Source organism: Vicia villosa, linkage group LG2, assembly GCF_029867415.1.
Source record: "Vicia villosa cultivar HV-30 ecotype Madison, WI linkage group LG2, Vvil1.0, whole genome shotgun sequence".
NCBI classification, from domain to species: domain Eukaryota; kingdom Viridiplantae; phylum Streptophyta; class Magnoliopsida; order Fabales; family Fabaceae; genus Vicia; species Vicia villosa.
In genome coordinates this window covers 168425727-168441698 of record NC_081181.1, presented here as the reverse complement: position 1 = coordinate 168441698, position 15972 = coordinate 168425727, and the positions used below count along the sequence as shown (strand labels likewise).

General features: G+C 35.7%; 1 protein-coding gene across 1 annotated transcript; it reads left to right on the top strand.

The window, feature by feature from the left end:
* Window positions 1-10345: 10345 nt before the first annotated feature.
* Window positions 10346-15972, top strand: LOC131652887 (uncharacterized). The gene is made up of 8 exons (XM_058922874.1): window positions 10346-10582; window positions 11468-11690; window positions 11801-12002; window positions 12611-12898; window positions 13276-13473; window positions 13554-13613; window positions 13756-13854; window positions 15439-15972. Exons 2-8 carry the CDS (start codon window positions 11548-11550, stop codon window positions 15556-15558), a joined length of 1110 nt encoding a protein of 369 aa, XP_058778857.1. The 5' UTR covers window positions 10346-10582; window positions 11468-11547; the 3' UTR covers window positions 15559-15972.

Sequence of the window (15972 nt, the reverse complement as noted above, 5' to 3'; positions counted from 1 at the left end):
AAAACATTTGAGAATGAGAGTCTAAATTATTGGTCCGCCCCACATTAAAGTGTGGGTAAGACTGATATTGCCAACGAGCCGGACCCACTTTATCACCCTATAGAACTAATTGTTGGTATGTTAAACCTAAATAAATAAAAAAACTAAAAAAAGTTCATGTGAATTTTTTTTCATAAAACTTTTTTTTTAATAAGGTGATATATATTAATAAAAAGAAACGGTACAAAACGGGGAACCAGTTAGCCCCAAGATTACGAGAACCTAAAGAACGGTAAGCCTAACCTATTCTTTACAAAATCATTTCGAATCCCCAACGGTATGGAGTCCAAAATGAGGATAGAACCAATGCCGAGCGCTAAATTAGCCAAAAAAATCGGCACAGGAATTACCTTCTCTATAGATGTGAGTGATAATTATGTGCGAAAAGTTAGTGTGAAGGACGCAAAAAAGCCAACGCGTCCTATAAACAAAAGGAACTAATCTATGGTTGGAAAAAGCTTTGACCACCAAGATGGAGTCGGTTTCAACCCAAAGCTTTTGCCAACCCTTATCAATAGCTATCTCCATAGCACGAATCACCGCTCCAAATTCCGCATGAACCGAAGAAGAAACCTTAAGATTTTCCGCAAAAGCAAGAATGAAATCTCCTCTATAGTTACGATAAATGCCGGCACCACCCGCAGTGTAGGAATCCCGAACAAACGCTCCATCACAGTTACACTTTATCCATCCGAAAGATGGAGGGCTCCAAATCACTTCAATGATAGAACGAGCTTTTGGAGGGATAATATTAACTTTAAAATCTTTGATGAACTTGAAATCCATCATACTGATAAAGGAAGCTTTTTGCGACGCGTTTCCGGCAATCTGAACTTGCCGCGAGATCCAGGCAGTGGCAAACTCAGTTCTAGCCTTATGATTATTATGCACAGCATCATTGCGGAGCTGCCAAATGATGTACAACAGATTCACAACAGCAGCGCATCGGATAAGCGCAACCTGCGGGGACCGGTTTATGGTGCAGATCTCTAACCAACCAACAATGGAACAGGGGGCAGAGGTGATATTGAATTTCTTCATCAGCCAGACCCAAAGACTTTTAGCGAAAACACAATCAAAAAGGAGGTGCTGAAACGATTCCGAAGAGATACGGCATAAAGGGCACCTGGAGGCCCTGGAGAAACCACGAGCAGAAAAGAAATCATTAGTGGGAAGCTTACCGTGAATCATCCGCCGAATAAGAAAAGCTCTGCTCGGCGGGATGTTGGTATGCCAAATAGCCTTATGCCAAGGAGAAACTGCCGCGAAAGAAGCTTTAAAACGATAGGCCTCCGTAAGCTCTAAACAGCCCGAAACGTTATGTTTCCAGCCCAAAATGTCATCAGCACCGGCAGAGGGAGCCAAGTTGTCCAGCCGCGAAAATAAGAAGGGGAACCAAACAAACCAATAGGAGGGATGCGCCACTCCCCGTTATCTGTCAGCTCTGAAATCCGGAGGTGAGGGTTGATTCCTTTAGAGGCTAAAAAATCCAGGCTGGTATCGTTAATAAGGGGATCACCGGACCATGAATCCATCCAAAAGGAGACCTTAGAGCCCGAGCCAAGCAGCCAACGAGTGTTGTTCGAAATATTGAAAAATTCTGCCTTAACGCTGGTCCATAAGGAGGAAAAAACATGATAACGGACGCAGCCGTAAGTCTTTATAACCCTCTTTCTAAGAAGCACAGCCCAATCTTCAGTACTAGTCAAAATATCAAACAAAAGCTTCATATTAGTTGCTTCATTCAGCCAACGAAGAGATCGAAGCCCCAAACCCCCATTCGCGAACGGTTGACAAGTCTTCTTCCAGGAAACAACACACATTTTTTTCTTAGTGATGCAGCCGGACCAGATGAAATTTCTGCAGGCCTTCTCTAACTCTTTGATAATGGCAGCAGGCCAATTATAAATGGCAATAGTGTAGTTCGTCATACTGTGAATGACCGACTTGACGAGAAGCATCCTACCTGCCATGGATAAACATGATCCCTTCCAACTGGCAAGCCTAACCGTGATTTTATCCATGATCGGAGCTATGTGACAACGCTTAACCCGACCCTTAAACAGAGGCGCACCAAGATGGAGAAAGGGAAACATTCCCTGTTGGAAGCCTGTGGCAGCAAGAATACGAGACTTTGCAGAGATAGACATACCACCCATGAAAACAAAGGATTTGGCCAAATTAACATGCTGTCCAGAAGCTAAAGAATACTTGTGGAAAATGTCCTTCAGAGTGATGATATTAGATCTCCGGCCTGAACAAAAAATCATTACGTCGTCGGCATACATACTGTGCGAAGGAATCCAGTTGGAGATGGAAGCACGAATGAGCTTAAGGGATCCATCATACACGTGATTGGTAATAAGTCTGCTCAGCACATCTTGAGCCAGAACGAAAAGCAACGGAGAGAGCGGATCCCCTTGACGCACTCCACGATTGCACTTGAAAAAACCATGAAGCTCACCATTAAAACATATTGAGAGACGGGCAGAAGAGAGGGTAGCCATAATCCAGCCGCTGAAGGTAGAGTTAAAACCGAAACTGTGAAGGACCTGCCGAATAAAGTCCCAACTTATAGTATCAAAGGCTTTCGTGATGTCGACTTTCATTGCTATATTTCCAAAAGCGCTTTTGTTATCCAAAATGTTAACTGCTTCTGAAGCGAGACAGATGCAATCTTTGATATTTCTACCCGGAATGAAACCACGTTGTTCCTTAGAAATAAGGGAGGGCATAATCGACGAAAGTCTGCCGGCAATAATTTTGGTAATGATCTTGGATTTGAAGTTTGAAAGAGCTATCGGCCGAAACATGTTCATCGATTGAGCCTCCGGCGTCTTGGGAATAAGGATAATTTTGCTGACGTTGTAGTTATGAATAAAATCTCCATTCCGAAAAAACTGGATGACCGCCGCACAAACATCATCTTTAATAATATTCCAAAAAGTTTGATAGAAAACACCACCGAAACCATCTGGCCCAGGCGCACTTTGCTTGTTAAGCCGGACCCACTTTATCACCCTATAGAACTAATTGTTGGTATGTTAAACCTAAATAAATAAAAAACTAAAAAAAGTTCATGTGAATTTTTTTTCATAAAACTTTTTTTTTTTTAATAAGGTGATATATATTAATAAAAAGAAACGGTACAAAACGGGGAACCAGTTAGCCCCAAGATTACGAGAACCTAAAGAACGGTAAGCCTAACCTATTCTTTACAAAATCATTCCGAATCCCCAACGGTATGGAGTCCAAAATGAGGATAGAACCAATGCCGAGCGCTAAATTAGCCAAAAAATCGGCACAGGAATTACCTTCTCTATAGATGTGAGTGATAATTATGTGCGAAAAGTTAGTGTGAAGGACGCAAAAAAGCCAACGCGTCAGAAAATATATAATTGGATGAGAGGTAATATCCTCTCAATTTCTTTTAGAACATATGGACTTAATAATTTTAAGTGGTTGTATGAATAAATGAACAAAAATAAGCGTCAAATATTAAAATCTATTAACAAGACTTAAAGTATTTCACCTATACAATATTAGTATATGTTGCACTTTTATTAATAAAAATTTTCTTTTTATTAAATTATCAATAGATTAATTATAAATAAATAAATAATTACAAAATTCTGATGGGTAACCACATTAAAAAATAGTAAACATCACATACATACTACGACTACAACAATGGTGGTAAAAAAAAGAAGTAAAAGAACACACTTGACAACGGGTGGTAAAATGGGCCGTCCGCCTCGCCCCGTCTTATGTCCGCCAAGTAAAATGAGCATAAAATTCATATCCGTCCGCCCCGCCAAGATGGCGGGTTGGCGGGCGGCGGGCTTACCAGCCTATTTTTATTATATTTTTTTAATAAATTAATAGGCTTTTATTACCTTTTAATTAAACTTTTCACTTATTTTTTTAAACAATTTTTTATAAAAGCAACTTTTTAACAAATTTACTTAAAAAAATATTACATATATTTATAAATAAACATATAAAATAAACCATCAAGAATTATAAATACTAGAATTAACTAAAAAAAGAGTGAGTTTTGGAGGAGGGGTGGGCATTGGCGGGGCGGGTATGGAGGACGGCGGGCCAAAAATGCCAACCCAACCCGCCATTTTTTGGCGGGTGCGCGGGTCGGCCCGGCGGGCCACGACCCGTTTTGCCACCCCTAGGACAAACACTATCTAGCAAACCTGCGTACATGAATATTGTAAAAATAAGTCCTGTCTGAGTCTTCACAATCTTCAATAATAATGAATGATCCGTACATCAACACGAATTGATTCATCTACCAATAACTCCCAACGAGAAATCACAACAAGCATAAAAGCTCTTTTAAGCCATACAAACTTAAATCACATTGAGTTGTGATCGAGAAACCAAAAGCCCGACAAGTCGGCGACTAGGCCGTGAAATATAACGAAATCATTGTTGTGATGGTGTCAACCCCAACGTCTTAAAAATTGTAGATATTAACAAATTTGAAAAGAATAAAAGATCAAAGGCAAGTCACACCACCACCAACCAACAATTTAAAACAAACCCTTGCAGGTATTCGAGGCTAAAACAAAGCCATTACTCTAGTGGAGTAAACTGAAATAGTTCCCTGAAGAACCACCCAAACAGAAATAACAAACAACATTCCGCTGGAGAACCGCCTCAACTTTATGCGACGGCGGTGGAGGCAGAATAGAGAAAAACCTCTAACGAAGCAAAAGGATGGTACGGAAAGAACTCATCACACCACCAAGAAGGGAGGCTACAAGATGACACCGAAAGTTTAGATTTTAGGGAGAAATGAAAGGGTGGAAGTTAGGTTGAAGAAATGAGAGAAGAGAGAGAACATAACATTTCAACGCTTAGATGACTTGAGCATTCTTCGCCATTTACCAACAAAGATGTTTGTGTTAGCCAAATATTAAAAATATGCAATGATCACGTATAGTCGGTGTTGTTCTCTACTTTATTCATCATTGTGATAAGTTAGAGAAAATTTCAAATTATTTGTGTACAATTTTTCTAGCCATTTGAACCTCACATGGCAGTTTCAGGTTTGTAGTATCTTGTTATCAACCTCCTAGAGGTTGTCTCCTAACTCAACATATGCATTACCTCAGCCCTATGAATCAACGCATGATACAAAAGTCAAACATTGATCGGTTGTAACAAACATGACATTTCGTTCAAAGTAAGGGTCGTCTCAGTAAAATGTAGATGAAAAGATAATGCCTTGACATGTGATCTATCAGTAAATGTTAATAGCAATCCATGGTATATGTTGGGATTCAAGTGTGAGTGATTAAGTCCCACATCTACTAGAAATGAAGGCTCATAGCTGGTAAGCTTAAGAGTAAAATTCAAAGACACATCTTTTGGTTAATCATAACAACACACGGGGAAAGACAATTACATACCTTCAAAGATGAGGAAGAGAGAAAGACAACCCATAAGTGAGGAAGCAATAAATAGTTTAAAATGTCGGAACAAGTGAACACTTAAATGAACCCAGGAAGAAGGAGTGAGCATTGAATATCAAAGGAATCAAAAAGAGATGTTTGATCAAAATCCCGCCTTTTATAAGGAAATAAATCGCAAATGAACAATCCAAATTAAAAGTTGAAGAAGATCTAAAGGTATTAAAGCAATTGTCCCATCAATGGCATTATAAGATAAAATGTACTCGAGTACCCTAGAAAGAGTACCCTAGAAAGGAGAATCATTCCCTAACTCATACCCATAGAGCCTCGTGCTCTAAATAATTGGTGAAACATTTCAATGATGGGAAGCATTTAATGCGTCTGTTCCTGTAATGTGTAACGCCCGGAAATTCAGTTATTCGCTTAATCTAGACGTTCAGAGTGTTTAGTGAAGTTTTCGTATTTTGAGACGATTTAGTCGGTATTAGTTCGGGATAGCGGATTGATATTTAATCAAGAGTTTTGATATTTTCAGTATTAGAAATATTATTGGAATAAAATTTGAAGTTTTGGGAATTTTCTGAGTAATTAAGATTAGACCGGAAATATGATATATTAGTCGAATTTGGTTGTCGGTGTGATTTTAAGAAGCATATTTAAATTTATTAAGTTAAAAGTCGGATTTTAGTCAGACGGTCGAAGAATAATATTAAGAATAATATTATTTATAAGTCGGAATTATTATATTGAAGGAATTATTATTATAAGTGATATAATTGATTATTTGAGTTATATCTCTTATTGGGCCTAAATTGATTTTGGAGGATATTAAATAAAGAGAGAATTTAAACACTAAGCCCAATTGGTTTTATATTAGGGTTTTATAGATTTAAGAGTAGTGTTGTCATAATGAGGAAAGAAGAATAGAAGAGAAAGAGGCAACTTTTGGAGGAGAAGAACAAGCTTAGAGATTTCATCCATGATGTCAAATTGAAGATACAATTGGAGATCCACTAAGTTGTTTCCATTGATAAGGTAAGGGTGGGGTTCTCTTCCTATAATTGGGTTTATGAAACCTTGTATGTGGGGAAATTGGATGTGTAGATTTATTATGTTTGCTTGTGTTAATTGTTTCTGGAAATTAGGAATTTAGATTTTGAAATAATGTGGAAATGCGGTTTACGGTAAATTGCCATTGTTGTTGAGATTGTTGTGCGAAAATGTAAAAGACGGCACATTAGCTTAACTCATTTGTACCATTTCCGTGTGTTTTTGCATTGGTTATGCCCCATTTAAGCTCAAAAAGTCTGGTTTTCATATTGTGCTGTGTAGATTATTATTTGATTTCCTTTTCATTGCTGTGCGTGAACTACTGTATCCATACGTGCTGTGACTGTGACATTGCTTTGTTACTGTGTCACCTTATGTTCTATTATTTAAGTTCATATATCATACATACACTTGCTTAATATATATATATATATATATATATATATATATATATATATATATATATATATATATATATATATATAATTAATACAGTAAGAAAAAGAAGAAGTATGATATGTAAGTTTGTAACAGTAGCATAGCAGTTATGGAACTTTATGAAAAAAACAAAACAGTCTCGTCTGACCGAAATAGCTAAATTAAGCGGTATATTTAGTTGCCCGGAATTTGATGAAAATTGACGTGGTAGCTAAGTTTAATTAGTAGATTAACATGGTGATTTTATTTTGTTGAAATTGTGATATTTTACGAATGGACTAAAATTGTGTTTGGTTTAAATATTCTTTATAAATAAATTATAATAATTTAATAGAATTATCAATAGAGTTGTTAGAGTTGTCAATAGAGTTGTTAGAGTCGACAATAAGTTGTCAGAGTTGTTTTGAATTATTAAGAGTCATATTTTTATTTGTTTTGAGTAATTCTGACATGTTTAGAGTTGTCAGTGTATAACGTTGGTGTTTGTTTTTATCATTGGAACTTTAACAATTCATATCTTTTGAACCGTAACTCCGTTTGAGTCTCCGTTCGAGGCGTTAGAAAGCTAGCGTGATATTCTTTTCAATAAAAATGGTTTTGAGCAATAGAATGCTAGAAATTGGAAATGGAGTAGAAATTGAAGTGAATTAAATTAATATAGTTTGATATTAATTGGTTAAATTAATAGTTAAACTAATTGCAATGAGTTTAATTGATTGGAATATACTTGAAGTTGGATCAATTATTCGGTTTGTCGGCAAATTACGGTATTTTGAGGATTCGTCCGTAATTGTGTTTTGGCTTGAATATGTAGGTTGAGAATAATATATGTATATGCCATGATGTTGTGCTAATATTGATTCTCTGTGGTTAGTTGGATAGCATTAATTTTAATGATTAATTGCTTGATTTTAAATGTGTATGTTCATATATAATTGGCAAAATGAGAATTAACATGAGATAGTGTGGTTACTAGTGTTAATTGGATTTTGTGAATCGTAATTGATTAATTGGCCTTTTATATGTGAATGATATGTATGTGTTGTGAATGTTGTGTACAATTGGTGGATAATTCATCGAGTTGAATTATTGTGATATGCTAAATATTAAGATGGTAGAGATGATCTTAATTGCATATGTTTGTCAACATTGTACATGCATTCATGTCATGGTGTGCCTTGAAACAAAGGTGGTTTGCTTTGAAACAAAAGCGGGGCTTGGATTCTAGAGTGAATTCGGAAAGCGGTAAACTATATGTTTACATTTGGTGGCTTTGATCTTGTCCGGATCTGAAGCGTGGCTAGATTCTATATGAATCGGAAACGGTGGAACTTTGGGTCCACATTGGGTACCACATGCATAGAGTCACATGTCTTGCATTGAGTCACATTGAGGTTAAATGATGTTTGAATATATGCATTTATGTGATTGTCATGTGTACATGAGATGTGATAATTGAAATTGGTGATGTTTTGATATATAATTGGTTAAACGTGTGAATATGTGATAATGATGGATTGTGTATATATTTGGGATAATAGTATTGAATCTTTTGAGTATTATACTATTGAATTTTGTGCTTACTCGAATATGTGAAATTTATTAGATGATACTATTTACATGATTATGACTTGTTGTGTGATGAAAAGTATGTGAGATTAATGAACTGTAGAAGTATGATGTGTATAGTAGCTATTGATACTTGTGATGTGATGATTTTATATGTCTGAATCCTAGCATGCAATTTATCATATGCCCACTTATATGATTTGATATCTCACCCTTTTCTCTTGTTTCGCCGTTGCCTTTATATTGGCAACGTGCAGGTATTCAAGTATGGAGATTTAGTTGCCGTTACTCGAGTCGGTTGTCGTTATGATACGTAGCATTCTAGGGGGAACGATTTATATTATATTTGATGTTGCTATTTAATTGTTTCATTTTGGTTGGACAAAATGTTAAGTTAACTGAAGATATTTTATTGAATACATTCTTAAGTGATTCCGATGTGTTTTAATAAAATAAGTTATTCTATTTCAAAGGTGTTATGTATCCGCTTATGCGACGAGGTGATTTGTTTTGTTTAATTATGTGACGCCTCATTTGTTTATTGAGAAATTTTGAAAACTCTGATTTTTTTTTATATAATTTCCGGGTAGAAATGGGGTGTTACATAATGCCCCTGACTGCTTTTAAGATTACCGACTAACTCCACAAACCAACACAAGTCTTTTTAGCATGCTTTGTCCTTACTCACACGCTTTCTGATAAACTTCCTAGAAGATCACCCATCAAATACTACTCTAAGTCAAGCCACATTAACTATGGAGTTCTTATCTGTTAGGCTACTAAAAAAAGATGCATCTTGTTTGTATAAGTAGTACTAATCAATTCTTATAAGTCTTTTATCAACCATGCAGTTCCTTTCATACATAGTCTTAGGATTCCCCTCATTCCCCACTACTTTTGTAACTGATCCAAGACTCTTCCACTTCTATCTAAGAGTCGACACAATTGTTAGAGGACAACAACAATTTCAAATACTTTCCTCGATTAATTTACATTCCGCAAACCATGGGGGAAAGTGTTTTGGGCCGGCCAAAGACCCAAAGCCAAGGCCCAACCTGATGGAAGTCCAATCAAAACAACCCAACATATAAGACCCATCACACGTGATATTCAAGGTATATTTTCTGATCTCCATTTTTTTACTACACACTTATCTTGGATTCTGAACTAACTTGAGCATTGCAGTGCTAACATTCTAGGTCCATCTTACGCCACCATATCGGAGATCGATACTACCAATTCATGATCCTTCACACCACCAATTCACCCTAATTATGGTTCCATAACAAAATATTATTATTATTATTGTTGTTGTTTTGTTTCGGAACCAGAATGTGAAAAGTTGCGGAAGGTGGAGTGAAGAAGAACTCCTGTTACGACGGAGCTAGGGTGTAGCTACAAGGTTAGCTTCAGAGTTCGATTTTGAGCCTTTAAATCTTTCGCGAAACTAGGTTTGGTTGACTTACTTATGAAGCCGATTGAGTGACTCGTTGGTACATTCGAACCCAAGGTGATTCGTCTCAAGATGATTGGATTGACGGAAATGTGGCCAAATTGAAGGAGATATATCCGGCCCTGAACAATTATAACAATAATAATAATAATAATAATAATAATATAATAATAATAATAATTATTATTATTATTATTATTATTATTATTATTATTATTATTATTATTATTATTATTATTATTATTATTATTATTATTATTATTATTATTATTAAAGTTTGTAACAGTCATTTAGTATACTTTATTAAACTCTTGAATTGTGCATATCAATAATATAATCATCAATAATAACACAAATATCAATTTTTTTTCCTTATACCCAAAGAAAAGAAAAAGATCATTTCTTCTTTATCTGGCAAGTGCATTCACTTTCATGTTTATTTTGGATCGTTCCTTTCTTCTTCCAAGCAATCGTTGAACCTCCCTTTCCAATTTTCGAGGGTTTTTCCGGCCACACCCCATCCAAAAATCTTCTCTTTGTTCTTCCATAATCACACACACTATACCCTTCAATCAATTAGCCCCATCATTCATATTTCAAGGTTCGTTGCTGATAATGATTTTTTTGAGAATTTTCGGTGCCCTAATTTACCCCTTTTGTTATCACCGCTGTTTTTCATCGTTAGATTGAATAATCTGTTATTTCTTGAATGCTGAATTGAAATCACATCATATAGCCTTAGGTTCATGGTATGGTTCATGAAATCACACTTTTTTTTTCTTTGTGAATTTTGTTCTTTTAGCTCTTTTGTGAAGTTTAGAAAGTAGCTGTTGTGCATTAAATGGAAAAACTTTGATTTTGTAGATAGTGTATCTTTGGGAGCACAATCATAGCCTTCTCTCATAAGTTATAGCTTAATGAAGAATAAAGAAACATGATTTTACTTTACTTTTTGGGATATATCAATCTATTAAGCACGGACACTGGCAATACGACAATGACACGTTGACACATTTAATAATTTGAAAATTAAAGGTAATCACATGGGTCGATGTCCGTTTCGTACACGAGACACACATTTTTTTAAAGGGTGCTACAGAGATATGAATTAATTTTGTAAGGTTATCAGCCGCAAATCACAACAAACGGTCGCCTTTTTGAATTCTGCTACACGAGTGCTTTAGTGCCGCGATAACCACTATTTGTACTAAATAGTGACTTGCGGTTACCGAACAATAACTTTTGCTACGCTATTACACTATAGTGCAACTATAGCCGCTGTTTAACATTGTTAATTTGCAGGATTCAGTTACTCTATATTTGGGGGGACTGGGTGGTAGTGGTGTATGTTTTACTTGGTCTTCATGTTAACAGTTTTAGATGAATTAGGCAAATTCTACAACTAGGTGTTTGCAGATCTGTTTTTCTTTACAATAATTTTAGTAAAATGATAATGACATAATCTTTTTTGCACTTTTATTTTCAGGTTTTTGTCATTGTAATGTTTAAGGAGGCAAATTATGTCATTTCTGTTCTGGTTTGAGAGAGTTAATTTGTGCTTTTTGAATGGAAAGGAAAAGAAGTGATGACTTTGAATCAGGTTCACTTCCTTCACCAAGAGCGTTGGATAGATTCGGCTTTGTAAAACAGGATGCTAACACTTCTGAGGCCGTAGTCAAGACTAATAGATCAGCATATGAGTATGAGAAGTATGTTGTTTTTCTCTTGCTGCTCTATGTATTTCTGTGTTTTTAAGCATGAATTAGCATCAAAATTTGGTTGGTTATTTTTAACTTTATAGTCGTCTATCTTTGATCAGAATTAAGGAGCGGAGAAGGGTTAGAAAATGGAGGAAGATGATTGGGGTTGGTGGTAGTGATTGGAAACATTACCTAAGGAAAAAACCTAATGTTGTTAAAAGGCGTATAAGGAAAGGAATTCCTGATTGTTTAAGGGGTCTTGTTTGGCAGTTAATATCTGGAAGCCGAGACCTATTGCTGATGAATCCTGGAGTTTATGAGGTAATCAAGTTAACTTGTTCAAACGATATATTGTGATTTATTTGTACAATATTCTATAAGCCTTGATTAGTGCTAGTCACCGTTTTGTTCTTGTTGCATTTCTCTAACTAATATGAATAGAAGGAAATTTTACATTTTGCAAGTAAAAATAGGTTTCTGATGGCTATGCGTTAAAAGGTTTCTTGGGATTAACTTATTTGAACTTATCTATCTACTGACATAAGTACTCGTGAGTCTGTTCAAGAGAGTTTATGGAGACAACTTATTACATGTCCATGAATGGTTTTCAGAATTTCAGCATAATTTTTATGAGCTCTAGGATAGCTTACAAAAATAGCTTATAGGTTAAATGAAAATAATTTGACAAATTTATCTTGTTGTAGAAATAGGCTTATGCAGAAACACTTGCATGATAAATGTTTATGCTGTAAACTCTTCATTAATTTGTTTATCCGAATAGGGCCAATATATGAAATGAAGGAATTAAAACGTATTTAATTATTTATATTATGAGGTTTCCTCCATGTTCTGTTTGGCATTATCCCAATTGTATTATTCAACAACTGTTCCACATTTGTCTTTTTGACAAAGTATGATGCTTATTGCAGCAATTGGTGATATATGAGACATCTGCATCTGAATTGGATATAATTCGAGATATTTCTCGGACTTTCCCTTCACATGTATTCTTCCAACAAAGACACGGACCTGGGCAGCGGTCTCTCTACAATGTTCTAAAAGCTTATTCAGTTTTTGACAGAGACGTGGGATATGTCCAGGGAATGGGGTTTTTAGCTGGTCTTTTGCTTCTTTACATGAGCGAGGAGGATGCATTTTGGTTATTGGTGGCATTGCTTAAAGGTGCCGTTCATGCGCCAATGGAGGGGCTGTATCTGGTAACTATTCTGTTCCATGAATTCATTTGTTTTGATTGTTGATAGTGTCAATGTATTATGTTATCCCTTTCTCTTGTAACATACATTTTGCAGTATTACCTCAATCGCATATTGTGAAAAATAGTGGTTTGTACTAATTCTGCTACACCACAATGATACTATGATACAGTGCTGTTATAGCTAACAACTCTTCGGTCCTAATCGCGTATCGCAGAACAATAGCTATATTTCATATTTTTGTTAGTCTGTTACACTATTATAGAACTGTAACGTTGCTATAGCAGCTATTTGACAATATTGGCGCTCTGTATGACTAAAGACCTGAAAAGTTTTAGTTTGAATGCATGTTGTGACTATTAATTGCTCTTTGAATGTAGGCAGGATTGCCTCTGGTACAACAATACCTCTTTCAATTCGAACGGTTGGTGAGGGAGCATCTACCGAAGTTGGGAGAACATTTTTCTCAAGAAATGATAAATCCTAGCATGTACGCAAGCCAGTGGTTCATAACTGTATTTTCATATTCCTTTCCATTCCATTTAGCTCTGCGAATCTGGGATGTGTTTCTCTATGAGGTAAGCTACACTCTCCCAAAGAAGTTCCATTTGTTGCGCGCAAACACTAATTTATAATAATGACATTCTTATCCTTCCAGGGTGTTAAAATTGTTTTTAAAGTTGGCTTGGCCCTATTAAAGTACTGCCACGATGACTTGGTAAGTAATAAGTATAATGCGACCTTGTGTTTTTAATGATTGCTATTATAATCGAAAAGGGGATAGAATCCATTTAGGAAATTATTTTTAATGACTCAAACCGAATTTCCGCTCATTGCTTGTTTTTTCGTTTGCTTATCAGGTTAAATTACCTTTTGAGAAACTGATACATGGCTTGAAAAACTTCTCCGAGGATGCAATGAATCCTGACACGTTATTGCCTTTGGCTTATTCCATCAAGGTTCTATTCCTTCCTATACTTTTCAATCTATTTTCACTTGCACAGACCAATGTTGTCTATTGTGGTTCACCAAAAATAGCGGTTCCAACATATTCTGCTAGCTATTGTGCTATATAGCGCTGCTATAGCTGCTATTTGACAATACTTTGCGCTAAATCGTGTATAGCAGAAGAAAAGCAGTTTGTTAAAGTTCTAATACGCTACCATGCTATAGCTGCTATTTAACAACACTGTCTCAGACCAAAAAGACTGTTTTTCTCAGAATTCAAAATGTGTTATTAGCTGGATACACTTGATTCCTTCTTTCCAGAATGTCCATTAGCCATTTGTTTGTCAAAATTAAAATTGTAACATAGCGATAAAACAAAAAATTAAATCAGATTCCACTCCATAATGTGTATGTTTACCCTACCTTCTTTCATTAAATCCATATTCTTTCTCAATCCATATGCCACTCTTCTATGACTGTTTATATAGAAGAAATTACAATAAATAATGCCCTAATAAATTAATAATCCAGAACTTATTGGTTGAGATTGCAGTCTATCATCAAGTTAGTATAGTTCTCTACTCTCCTTAAAAACACCAGGAGCGCTTATTAACTTGACAGGTTTTTCCCTCTGTTAGCTTGGCAATGGATAAAAGACTACAAAACAAATTTGGAATATGAAAAACGTCTGAGTGTTAGCTTGGGTGATATAATAACAAAACCTTTCCCTGCAATGGCTGAAAGAGAGACTCATCGGCAATCTCAATTTTGTATCAATGTGCTATAGAGCAAGGAATTTGAGTTTCGAGGAGTTTGTATGCAAAGGGAAATGAGATTTTAAAAGGTGAAGCAGACTATTCTTGATTAGTGGTTACCTGGAGAGCACAGCCAAGGTTTAAATAACGGTCGCATTGCGTAAAGGATTTCACAGTTTCGTTCGGTACAAGTGTTGCGATACATATTGCAGTTGTCGCGGTGTGAATTAACAATAATTTAATTTTCATCAAAAAAAGACTAATAACGATATCGGTATTGGCACCTTCCAATACCATTTTTCCGTGGCTGTTTTCGTGCTAACGGATCCTTTTTTAGAACCTTGTGAGGAACCTTCATTTCCCTTTTTTTTTTCCTTCTAATTTGGGTGTTTGCCATGGAGCTTTTTACTTGTTTCTTAGATATGCTACATATGTTTGCTCTTAGTCTTAGTAGGGGGTGGCTGCAACAATGTCTTGCAGAAGAGAATTGAAATAACTTCAAACACGGAGCTGCAAGTTGGAAGTAGCCCTTATCAAACCTGGAAGACAAGATAGGCCTATCGGAACAAGCAGAACAGCAGTTTTGTACAAATGCTGATGAGTAGTATTGTTGTACCATCATGAACAATAATGAAAATATCTCATGTACCGTCGCTAGTGACGTCTAGATCGTAAAGCCTAGAGCTACTGATACCATTTAGAAAATATCTCATGCACCGCTGAAAAATACTTTAATGTTTATTACTACAGCCTAGGACTGTTTATATAGAGGAAACTATAATATTTTGTTGAAGTCACATATTTCTTATGATTATGCATTTGCATTTTTGTTCTTGTCAGATAACAAAGCGTTTAGAAGATCTGAAACTTGAGTACGAGAAGAAGAATGGAAAGATAAGTCGATCGGGAGAAATTTCTGAAAATGAAAAGCCAATTCTTCCTAGCATCCAGAGCAACTGAAGCAGAAGTATAACACACAGAAGGATACGAGTAAAAAGTCATTTTGGTTTCTAAATGTGAGGCGTTGTTGTCACTATAGTTCTTAGTTCTTGAAAGTATGAAATTACAGAAACATCATAAAGTATGTTTTTGTTATTAATTTGATGAATCACATTTATTAATGGAAGACACGTTCAATGACCAAACTAACAAACAAAATACACATTTAAGTACGATTTGGTATTTTTGTACCATTCAAGAAGAACTATTGCGACAACGCCTCAAACATTTAAAGACTAGAATGGACCTGTAGAACTATTTGAAAATCGAACACCTGTAAATGTAGGTCTCTCTTGTACAATTGTATTAGTTAATGACTGTTTTCATCTCAGTGTGTTCTCAGCCTTCAGTGAATGTGAAAATCTGTTGACTCAA